The sequence below is a fragment of the Phacochoerus africanus genome, chromosome 7 (assembly GCF_016906955.1).
Source record: "Phacochoerus africanus isolate WHEZ1 chromosome 7, ROS_Pafr_v1, whole genome shotgun sequence".
In the NCBI taxonomy this organism is placed as follows: Eukaryota; Metazoa; Chordata; class Mammalia; order Artiodactyla; family Suidae; genus Phacochoerus; species Phacochoerus africanus.
The window spans coordinates 6856147-6868414 of NC_062550.1; the positions used below are offsets into that span (position 1 = coordinate 6856147).

Consider the following 12268-nt stretch of genomic DNA (forward strand, 5'->3'; position numbering starts at 1 on the left):
CAGGTCCCTACCTCTAGGTTTCCAAAGGAATAAGCTGGAACTGGCCCATTATAATGCTCTAGTTTTGGCTGGATCCAAATGGTCCCAAGATATATGCCTGGCATCAGGTGAGGAGAGAGGAGTAAGGGCCATAAGTATGGGGAAGGACCTCTTGGAGGTGGTGAGGCATGAGCCTAGCCTTTAAAACATGGAGATCTGGAGCAGCATAGCGAAAAGAGCAGCGTGCTAGGCCAGAAGAAAATGGGCGTCCGAGACATTATCAAATTCAACCTGACAGAAATGCAAGCCCATCCTCAAATCTGCTTTTCTTCCTGAATTCCCTACTCAATAGACTCCATTTCTGATGGACTCCACTCTTCATCTGTGGCATGTGGAAGTTTCCAGGCTAGGGGTTGAATCAGAGTTGCAGCTGTGGACCTTGGCCACAGCCGTGCCAGATCCGAGATGCTTATGCGACCTGCACCACAGCTCACCACACTGCCAGATCCTTAATCCACTGAGCAAGGCCAGGGATCAAACCCGAGTCCTCATGGATATTATTCGGGTTCATTACCACTGACCCACAAGGGGAACTCTTTTTTTTTTTTTTTTTTTGGCTGCACCCAGGGCATGTGGGAATTCCTGGGCCAGAGATGGAACCTGTGCCACAGCATTGAACCAAGCCGCAGCAGGGACAATGCCAGATCCCAATTAACTCGCTGAGCCATCAGGGAAGTCCCCAACCAGAAATTTCAACAAGGACATCTGAATATGAAGAAAAACATTTAGGGGAGTTCCCTTGTGGCTCAGCAGGCTAAGAGCCAGCATTAACACTGCAAAGGCTCAGGCCACTGCTGTGGTACATGTTCCATCCCCAGCCCAGGAACTTGCACGTGCTGCAGCGCGGCCAAAAAGAAAGAACGATAAAAAGAAAAACATTTAGGATTATCCATCAGTAACTCCATAAATTTCCTTTACCGGTATAGGGTCAAAAATATGATTTTAAAAGCACAAGAGGAATTCCCGTAGTGGCACAGTGGAAAGGAATCCGAGGTTGCCAGTTCAGTCCCTGGCCTCGCTCAGTTGGTTAAGGATCCCCACGTTGCCTTGAGCTGTGGTGTAAGTCACAGACGCGGCTCGGGTCTGATGTGGCTGTGACTGTGGCGTAGTCCAGCAGCTATAGCTCCCATTGGACCCCTAGCCCCGGAACCTCCATATGCCGCGGGTGCGGCCCTAAAAAGCAAAAAAAAAAAAAACCAAAAAAAACACAAAAGAATGTGCTCAAAAATAAACTAGCAATGGAATGACGACTCCATTGAAACTCTTTGATTTTTTTAGAAATGTTCAACCCACTGTTTCTGCCAAGTATGTATAGTAGAATGACAACTTTTTCTTTTTTAGAACGATAATTTTTTTAAAAGCAAAATGTGACCCCTTGGTCAGAACTCAACTCATTCCCCGCCGGGGCCCCTTAAGGAGCGTGACCCCGCCTCTTGGTGACGTCACTTCCGCTTCCTGCCGCGCGCGAGGCCATTTCCACTCCTCTACGATTATCCACAGTGGTGAACGTTCGCGCTCTGACGTCTCCTGTGCTCCTAGAGGAGTGACGGACACATCGGCACCGCAGCCATGGTAAGAGCGTGCGCTTGGCCTAAGGGCCGGGAAGTGGGAGACTCGGGTTCGGTTCTTTCACTAGTTGTCCGGGGCTGAGAACGTGCGCGGTCTCGCCCAACCCGCCCCGGCTTAGAGCTCCGGCGGCCGCGCAGTCCCAAGCTCTGCCTTTTCTTCTGGTCCGAGGTTAGAACTCTGGAAGCCTCAGGTTCCCAACTGCTGGGAAGGGGGTGCTTTGTAGCAGTCTGTGCTCCCGGCCAGAGGCGTGCGGTGAGCTCAGGGGCAGAACCCAGCCTGGGAGAAAGACCAAGAGCAACCCACGTGGGAAAGAGTAAAAAGTTAGGTGAGAAAACTTGGCTCCATGTGCTTTATTTTCCTTTTGTGGGGATCGCTAGTGGAACGCTGGATTTGGATCATCCTCCCCTACCCACTTCCCTACTGATGATGTTCAGGAGAAGGAGGTCTCCAGGCGTCCATGCCTGGTACCCGCCGCGAGTTACATGTGCCGGAGATTAAAGGACCTTTTGGTGTTTGGAGGCTGTGGGAAATGCGGAATGACCCTGAACCCAGACTGGAATGCAGGAAAGACTCCTGCGAGGCGCTAGCCTCAGAATCAGAAGTCCTAGTAGCACCACGTGCGGTTTCCCCAGAACTGTCGTTGTTCAACTTTTTAATCAGATTGTGTGGCCTGGTAGCTAGTTTTGGTTGGCACTTAGTAAGGAGAGAAGAGTTGGTAAAGCACTTTCACTTCTATAATGAGGTTTAATCCTTTCAACGGATCTTGGATCCCAGCGGATATCTTCCCAAAAGGCTTCCCCCCCACCCACCTTATCCCCATTTTGAAGCTAAGTGTCTGAGCCTAGAACTTGAAGCTTCTGAACCACTATTCATCTTCCGCTGTTCCGTGGACAGTTTTGTAAAGTTTTGGAATTGAGTGACCTCGGGTCGAAGTTAAGAATAATTTACTTCAGGGAGTTCCCGTCGTGGCGCAGTGGTTAACGAATCCGACTAGGAACCATGAGGTCGCGGGTTCGGTCCCTGCCCTTGCTCAGTGGGTTAAGGATCCGGCGTTGCCGTGAGCTGTGGTGTAGGTTGCAGACGCGGCTCGGATCCTGCGTTGCTGTGGCTCTGGCGTAGGCTGGTGGCTCCAGCTCTGATTCGACCCCTAGCCTGGGAACCTCCATATGCTGCGGGAGCGGCCCAAAGAAATAGCAAAAAGACCAAAAAAAAAAAAAAAGGAATAATTTACTTCAACTGTAAAATGGGATAACAATGTAAGGGGATTAAATTATGTGATATAATGCATGTTGCACACCTAGTCCTAATGCTTGGTATGGAGAGAATGAGCACTTGCTATTTGTTGCTAAATCAAAACCTTTCAGATTTCGTATTTTTTATTTTTTGGCTGCGCTATTTTTTGGCATGCAGAAGTTCCTGGGCTAGGAATTGAACCTGCACTACAGCCCAAGCCAGATCCTTAACCCACTGTGCCCCAAGCAGACTCCAAAACCTTGCAAATTTTGGCTGTCTGGTGTACAGGAAGATAAAAGCTATCAAGTTAGGGATTAAAGCTGCAGTAGGATTTTATTCATTCACTCATTTAATTAAAATTTGAGAAAGTTAAAAGGTGAGGGAGTTCCCATTGTGGCACAGCAGAAACGAATCCGACTAGTATCCATGAGGATGTGGTTTGATCCCTGGCCTTGCTCAGTGGGTTAAGGATCTGGTGTTGCCATGAATTGTGGTGTAGGTTGCAGACCTGGCTCAGAGCTGGTGTTGCTGTGGCTATGGTGTATGCCAGCAGCTGTAGCCCCGACTGGACCCCTAGCCTGGGAACTTCCATATGCCATGGCGTTTGGCCCTAAAAAGCAAAAAAAAAAAAAAAAAAAGGTTGAAAGGTGAATGAATACACAGTAAGCAAATTTCAGTTGCTATTTATAAACTGGATAGTTTGGCTTTATAGTTGAGCAGACTTTTTATTGTTGTTGACTGGCTTCTCTTTGATCATTGTTGGCGGTCCAGAAGCCTCTCTCCCTTTCTTGTGTGTTTGATGTTTATAGAGAGTTGAGAATGCTAATTTCCAGATATGGGGTATTAGAAAACAGCAGTAAACATACCCGACATTTATAAAAGTACATTTATGAGGAGTGGCTGGAGTTAAAGTTTTGCTGGATTTCCCTTGTGGCATAGCCGGATGAGGATTGGTGTTGTCACTGCAGCAGCTCAGGTCCCTGCTGTGGCTCAGGTTTGATCCCTAGCCAGAGAACATTCACATGCCACAGGTGCAGCCTGTATTTAAGAAGGTGGCAGTATTGACAAGTATTAAATTTTGAAAAGTTAGGTATACAAGTTGTTGTCTCATAGGTAGCCACCAAAAGAATAAAGATGATTAACTCCAAACTATTAGAGGGGAAAAATGGGAGGAAAAAAAACTTAAAGGGAGGAAAGAGAAAAAAAGAAACAGGTAGGACAAATAGAAGGCACAAAAAAGGGGAGATCTGGACAATGCTGCAGTTAAGAGACAGGTTAGGGGTTCTCTTGTGGTGCAATGGGTTAAGGAGCCGATGTTGTCTCTGCAGCAGCTCGGGTTGATGCTGAGGCAGGGGTTTGATCCCCAGCCCAGAGCAGTGGGTTAAGGATCTGATGTTGTTGCAGCTGTTGCTCATACTCATTCCGGGCCGACGAGCTTCCATATGCCAAGGGTGTGGCCCCAAAAGCGGGGGTGGGGGGGTGGGGGGGGTGCAGGTTAAGGTGAAAAAAAAATAAGTAAATGAGTAAAGATAGTAGCTAAAAAATAAGGCACAAGTAAAATGAAAATGATGCAATTACAAGAAGAAATAGATATATATGCAGTTCTGTAGCATTTGATTGATAGATTGTGAAGCTGAAACATCAGCATGGAAATAGAAGGTTTGAACACTATGAATAAACTTGACCTAGTGGTAATAGTGAAACCAATAAATACTGCACCCATCAATTATATAGAATACACTTAAAGCAAGAAAACATTTGTGAAATTGGCCACCTACTGTGTCATAAAGCAAGTTAAATTTTAAAAGACTGATAAAAATATGGACCATGTTCTCCCAACCAAAATGCAGATGACTTAGTAATAAGAAACAAAGTGTTTGGAAAGAAGATATAAAGAGCTCTTGGGTCAAATTGGAAAATATATGGGGAAAATTGAAAACAGCTAAAGGAATTCCCATTGTGACTCAGCAGGTTAAGAACCTGATGTAGTGTCTATGAGGACCTGGGTTCAGTCCCTGGCCTTATTCACTAGGTTAAGGATCTGATGTTGCTGCAAGCTGCAGGCACAGATGCATGGCTCTAGCGTGGCTGTGGCTATGGCTGTGGCATAGGCCTGGCAGCTGCAGCTCCAATTCTGAGGGCCTGGGAACTTCCATATGCCACTGGTGCAGCCTAAAAAGAAAGAACAAAACTGAATAATAATGAAAACACCAGATACCAGATCATGAACTAAAGTATTGGAAGCTAAAACACTGGGGTGGGGGTGGGGGTAGACACTAAAAAGCTAGGGAAAGAACAAAAGGACAGAATAACATGAAAGAAAGGAGAGAAAAGGGAGAACAAATAAAAGCAGAAATTACTGAACTGGAAAATAGATCCTGTTATGGGCGGGACAAAATCAGAAGAATCTTTTGAAAAGCCCTTTCCATTGAGATTAATCAAAAGAAATAAATAAGGAGTGATAAACCTGAGACATAATCTGCAGATATTACGAAGAAAAGCTATATGAATAACGTGATACCTATAAATATGGAAACTTATATGAAATGAACAAATACCTGAAAAAATACTCAAAAGCAGTTCAAGTAGAAATAGGAAAGCTGGATAATAGTAAAGAAACTAATATTGTGTGTTAATTATAACTTAGTAAGAAACAAATTTTTTGACATAAAAAACTTCACACCTACTTTTGTTTTTATTTATTTTACACCTACTTTAAAAAATGTATTGAGATAATTTTGCACACCATAAAGTTCTGCTATTTAAATTGATAATGTATCAAATAATAGTGTGCTTTGGAAACTAACTTAATGTTGTAAGTCAATCCTATGTCAGTTTTTGTGTGTGTTTATTTTTATATGTGTCAGTTTAAAAAAAAAAAGATGAGTTCCCATCGTCGTGGCGCAGTGGTTAACGAATCCGACTAGGAACCATGAGGTTGCGGGTTCAATCTCTGGCCTTGCTCAGTGGGTGAAGGATCCGGCGTTGCCGTGAGCTGTGGTGTAGGTCGCAGACGCGGCTCGGATCCCGCGTTGCTGTGGCTCTGGCGTAGGCCGGTGGCTACAGCTCCGATTGGACCCCTAGCCTGGGAACCTCCATATGCCGCGGAAGCAGCCCAAGAAATTGCCAAAAAAAAAAAAGGTGGTAATAGGAAAAAGTAAAGTGTTTAACAGCGGGGTTTTTGTATATTTACAGAATTGTGCAACCATCATTTATTAAATTTTAGGGTATTTTATCTCAAAAAGAAAACTTATGTGTCCATTATAGAATAAAAACAGAAAAATCTTAAAGTTGGCTTTATCTCTAGAGTGCAGAAATGGTGTAACATCAGGAAAAATTTAAAAGTCTTGTTCATCCAACTCTACAAAAAATCTGGTCGAGTTCAAGACCAATTCATATATAAAAGAAGAAATTCTTGGTACACCAGGGAATAAAATAAATTTTCTTAAGCCAAAATATCTAGAAGTAAGCCTAAAAGATATTAAAATTTTTCTAGAAATACCACTTTATTTAAGAGCACTAAAGGGTTAAGTAAATATGTTTAAATGCATTGGCAGATTCTGTATCCTAAAGAGGTTTTTACCTAAATTGGGATTATTTCAGTCTACAAATCAGACTTCCCAGCAGGTCTTTTTTGTGGACCTTGAAAAACGGATTCTAGAAAATATGAAGAACAGATAATAAGAGGTCTCCCCCCTCTTCTTCATGAAACTCCTCCAGTCCTCACCAGGCTGAGACCGTGACAGTCATTCTGTTGGTGTTAGGGACCGGGTGTCTTGGTGCCGCAGGTTCCTGGCGTCACTTCCGCTGACGTCACTCTTGCGTCACTTCCTGCTGCTCTGCGGGTGGTAGTTTTTCTGTTCTTGAGGTATCGGGCATCGGGCCGGAGACCAGCCAGAGACCAGGCAGGCGACACCGAGGCAGACCAAATGGTAAATATTCCTACCCGGCCGTCACCCGCGGGTTACCTCCTGGAACCGCGGAGCCGCGTGCCGCGTGCCGCGGTTACCTCCTCCAAACCCGTCGTTAGACCGCCTCACTGCGGGCGAACTGATCGGTGCTCAGGGGTAGTAACGAGGGCTGCAGTTGGAAATAGAAATAAATATTTGTAAAAGGAATTACAGGGAAAGCAAATGAGAAATTAATAAAAATGATTGAAGTCGGAGGTGAAAATGTAGTTGGGAAGGAATGGAAAAGGCTGGGCGCCACCCTTTTTTTACCCTACGCATATTATTTTGAAACAGATCCAATGAGGTAGCGTTTTATCCATAGGTATTACAGTATATGTCTACAAAATAAGGATTTTTGTTCCCATGCAATACCCCCAAATTTAATAATTCCCTAATATCAAATATCTAGTGTTAGAATCAAAGGCTAGATCAGATTTTTTTTCTTAGCTACTGCCCCCACCCCACTGCTTGATCATGGATGTTTTGTTCTTTAGGAGGGGCCGTGGTCACATGGTATCTTTTGTGACGTTGGTAGTAATATCAATGTCTGAATCTATTAATTTATCTGGTTTAATTAACTAGTTAGTATGGGTTGCAAGATGATGATGTTTAATTGAATCATTCTTTTAAGCACTGTTAGCTTGATTTTAGAACCACGTAGATTTTTTAATTTTTAAGAATTTTTTTAAAGCAATCTGAATACAAAGGAACCCTAATTGTATATCACATTGATAACCACAAGGAAAAAATTATTTGAATAACTTTTGAATATAATACTCTGACTGGATGGCTTTAGTCAGATATATTCTAAAAATAAAGAGAAATTTTCACCCTGGTGGGTTGGTAGTTGGTGGAGGTAGTATTGGTATAGCAATTTCTGAAATCATTTTATATGTATTATAGTGTAAAATAAATGAGAAAAATTTTGATGTTTTGGAAACCAGGATTCTTTTTTTTTTTCTCTTTCTCTTTTAGGGCTGCACCCATGGCATATGGAGAGTCCCAGGTTAGGAGTCAAATCCAAGCTAAAGCTGCCAGCCTACACCAGAGCCACACCACCAGATCTGAGCCACGTCTGCAACCTACACCACAGCTCACAGCAAGGCTGGATCCTTAACCCACTGAGCAAGGCTAGGGATCGAACCTGCATCCTCATGGATACTAGTTAGATTCGTATCTGCTGAGCTACAACGGGAACTCCAGAAATCAGGATTCTTAATGAATACGGAAGATTCAAATATGGAAGGAAGTAGAATTTTGTGCTAGGTTTCTATAAATTATACATTAATTTAGGTTTAGTAAATTCGGGGTGAAACATGCAAACCCAAATTTCAAGATTGGCTCCGCGTGACTGAAAGGGGTTCTGAGCCGTGGAAGCATGTTATAATCCATTTGCTATAATATTACCGCACATTAGGCTAAAGAGGCAAAAGTACATAAACTTCAGAATATATTATTAGACTATGTAAATGCTAAAAAAAATTAGCATAATATTTTAGTTTTTCTCAGTTGAGAATGTGTCAGTTATTAAATGTGTGTGTTTGGGAATGAGGGAACAGGGAAGATGACCATTGTCTCAATTTGTCAAAAATTACTATTAAAGTATAGTTGATTTACAGTGTCGTGCCATCTCAGTTGTTGATTAAAGTATTTGTGACTTGTCTAGAACAACTTCTGGTTCAGTTTGACTCATGCTTTGATTCCCCTCCCCATAGACTGAGGCTGATGTAAATCCGAAGGCCTACCCTCTTGCAGATGCCCACCTCACCAAGAAACTATTGGACCTTGTTCAGCAGTCATGTAACTACAAGCAGCTTCGAAAAGGAGCCAATGAGGGTAAGGCAAGCAGAGGGTGCTCCAGGAAGAGTGTTAAGCGCACCCACTGTTCCTGTCGGGGTTCTCTGGACTAGATTTCCAACATGGAAAGAAGGCTGGATGCTCTTCATGGGGACCAGTGCGAGAACTTAAGAGCAGCAAGTGGTGGTCCTTGGGCTGGCACTGGGTCACAGAGATAAGCAATCAGGTGTAAGCAGTTGAACAGTGCTGTGGGGTGTTGAACTTGCTTGGTGAGTTGCATGTGGTATAAGCTTTCCAGATTTATTGATCTTGGCAGATTGGGCTGGTAAAGCCCTGATCTTTAAGAGTTTCAGAAGTGCTCTATCACACTGCTTCATGCTGGCGGGGCTTGTGTGAACGCTGTTCCAGTCAACCAGGCAAGAGACGGTGGTGACTTGGATACGTGTGGTAGCAGAGGATGGGAAAGGGGTCTGATTCAGGATGTGTTTTGACAGAATTGATGGGTTTGATGTCGGGTTTGAGAAAGGCGTTGGGGATGACTAAAGTGGTGCTTGAATCCCTGTCACTTCCCAAGGCCACGCAGGACACAGAGAAGTGGCTCAGTCCTAGAAATTTTGCTCCGTTTTCTTATTTCCTTTCCTCGGAAATTCCCTGCCCCAACCCCACATCACCTGTGAGCCTCATGTCCTTCTCTCCACAGCCACCAAAACCCTCAACAGAGGCATCTCTGAGTTCATTGTGATGGCTGCAGACGCAGAGCCCCTGGAGATTATCCTGCACCTCCCACTGCTGTGTGAGGACAAGAACGTGCCCTATGTGTTTGTGCGCTCCAAGCAGGCCCTGGGGCGAGCCTGTGGGGTCTCCAGGCCTGTCATCGCCTGCTCTGTCACCATCAAAGAAGGCTCACAGCTGAAGCAGCAGATCCAGTCCATCCAGCAGTCCATTGAACGGCTCTTAGTCTAAACAGGTGGCCTCTGCCACACTCCCTCCTGGCTCCTCCCCCAGGGCTTGTGTATCATATTGTCTGTTAGCATGTAGTATTTCCAGCTGCCTTCTGTTGTTATAAAATATTGTAGTGCTAAATCTAGTTTTTGTATTGTTTTTGTCTTGTTTTATAGGTTGTCATCCCTTCCCCACCCCTTTTCCTCATCTCCCCTCCCCTCTCTGTCATCTCATCCTCCCTTTTGGATGGTGAGCTAATGCCCAGAACAGCTGGAAGCAGGGTGGTGACACCATTCAAAGGCAGGGAAGAGCCCAGATAAGAGGTTTGGTTCCAGCTTTCAGGCGCCAACTTCCTACTGTGCAGAGCTGATCCCACTTTGTATCCTTTGTGCCTGGTATACAGAATCACTGCAGACATGTTTGAACGATTGAGGGGTTTCCTCTGCTCTCTAGGGCATTATGTATCATTTGGGGAGGAAGCATGTATTCTGTGTGATTGTTGGGTATATGTCCTAAGTGTTATTTGCTAATGTACCCCTACTGTTTGCTTTTGATAATGTGATGTTATATTTCACCCCAACTCCCACCTATGCCCCTGAGGGTGGCAGGGCAGCAGCATACCAAAGAAATGCGCTGCAGAATTCCAGAGGCAGCCTGGGTGGGTGGGACCTGGGATAATTGACCTTGGTCTTGAAGGCATGGCAAGAGGTTCTGGAATGAAGGATTCTGGGCCAGTCATGGAGAACTGAATGGAAGCTACAGCAGAGATGATAAAATCCGAGAAAACATCCTTTCTTTGGTGAAGAGATTTCTTCAGTGGACACTAGGTACCAGCTCTGAGGGCCCTTATGCCGATTTCCCGCCACAATGTGGGTCAGATGTATGTATTTTCTATCACATCAGAAGAACTGTGCTAATGTGTCATTCCTGTGAGCATCCTAATAAAGAAATACATATATAGATACCCAATTGAAAGAAAGAGTGTGATTCTTCCTAGGTACCCAGCTAATACTTGAATGAAGCATCATTAGAGTGGTTAATAGTTTTTCGAACTTTTCACAAGGAAGCCGTGGAAAAGCCATCACCTCCACTAGATGATTTCTGGTAGTTCAGAATGTCTTGTGCAGACCTAAATATTGAGGTGTTCCTGCCACTCTAGAACAGGATTTCTCAACCTCAGCACTGTTGACATTGTGGGCTGGATAATTCTTTGCTATGGGGGCTGCTCTGTATATTGTAGAATGTTTGGCAGCATCCCTGGCCCTTGCCCACTAGATGTCACTAGTACTCTTCCACTCCCACAGACATTGCCACGTATTCCCTTGTGACAGTCACCCGTGCTTGAGAATGTGTAGCCCTCTGCACATTCTAGAGAGTGGGAGCAACTGGTATTAAAAGCCACTGCCATCTCACCTACCTTTTTATCTCAGGCCATAAGAGCTTGATACCTCCTCTGCCAGAGTACACATAGCTAGATACCAAAAGGTCAAGCTAATGAGAACAGATGATGCGTAGCTTCCTCCTGGCCAGCTTGGGCCAATGTGACCACTCTACAAGGGGGTTCCTAGGGCATCTAAAGGCCTGTTCTGTACCCACTGGGCTAGTCATCTCCCTCCACTCACGCCAGTGTTTATATACCCTCCACCCCACCTCCCGCCCAAGCAGTTTTATACTGTGGATGGTGGAAAAAAGACTGAAATAATTTCGGGGTGGAAGGAGATGAAAAAGTCCAACCTCAGAGTTCCCTGGTGGCTCGCTGGGTTAAGGATCCAGCATTGTGACTGCTATGTGAGTTCAATCCCTGGCCCTGGAACTTAGGCATACCGTGGGTGTGGCCAAAAGTAAGTCCAGCCATGTCTACAGTGGGCATGTGCAGGCCATCTCTCCTGCTCAGGGGCAGCAGGTCACCACCGCCTGGTGGACTGAAACATGTCTGCAGCCGGAGCATTTAAAAGGCCAAGAGCTAGTGCCTACTGAGCTGGGTGTCCATCTACGTTTTCTCATTGAATTTCCCCTATTCTGCGTCATTATTGTTATAAGGAAACTGAGGCTTGAAAATGCCAGGTAAACTGTCTATAGTCACTTGTTATTTATGTGATGGAATCATGTGTGTTGTGTATGTTTGCAGCATATGGAAGTTCCCAGGTTAGGGGTCAAATCAGGGCTGCAGCTAGAGCCTACACCACAGCCACATCAGTGTCGGATCTGAGCTGTGTCTGTGACCTAAGCTGCAGCTTGTGGCAATGCTGGATTCTTAAAGCACTGAGCAAGGCTAAGGATCAAACCCACATCCTCACCGACACTATGTCGGATTCTTAACCCACCGAACCCCAACAGGAACTCCCAGAAGTTTGCATCGTAATGTGGCATGAGGAAGTTCCTTGGCCAGGGATGGAACCTGCACCACAGCAGTGGCCAGAGCCACTGCAGTGACAATGCCAGATCCTGAACGCACTGCACCACAAGGAAACTCCACAACCAAATTGTTTGAAGATGATGTTTCTCTCCTGGGGAATTCAAGCAGAGAAGGCAAGCATTATTTATTAATTTACAGAGAAACTGAGATCACACAATTGCCGTTTATCACAGGCCTCGGTGGTGGTTTTTCTAACTCATTCACACTGAAAGGTGTTTTGTTTGACCCCTGAGCTCTTTCATTCTCTCCATTTTGTAAATAGAACACAGGAAAAGGAGCCTAGACTTGGGTAAGGTCCATGCATAGGTTTCCTCCTCAACAG

The 12268-nt window shown here is 44.8% G+C and overlaps 1 protein-coding gene across 2 annotated transcripts; it reads left to right on the forward strand.

Annotated features, from left to right (window-relative positions):
* Window positions 1–1491: 1491 nt before the first annotated feature.
* SNU13 (small nuclear ribonucleoprotein 13) lies at window positions 1492–10494 on the forward strand. 2 transcript variants are annotated; one of them, XM_047786130.1, is made up of 3 exons: window positions 1492–1611; window positions 8507–8627; window positions 9289–10494. In XM_047786130.1, exons 1-3 carry the CDS (start codon window positions 1609–1611, stop codon window positions 9549–9551), a joined length of 387 nt encoding a protein of 128 aa, XP_047642086.1. In that variant the 5' UTR covers window positions 1492–1608; the 3' UTR covers window positions 9552–10494. The 2 variants fall into 2 exon arrangements, with proteins under 2 accessions (XP_047642086.1, XP_047642087.1); XM_047786131.1 differs by lacking the exon at window positions 1492–1611 and adding an exon at window positions 6648–6773.
* The last annotated feature ends 1774 nt before the right edge of the window (window positions 10495–12268 follow it).

Coding starts and splice junctions, on each gene's coding strand:
- SNU13 (XM_047786130.1), top strand. Junction 8,628..9,288: donor TCGAAAAGGAGCCAATGAGG/GTAAGGCAAGCA, acceptor TTCTCTCCACAG/CCACCAAAACCCTCAACAGA.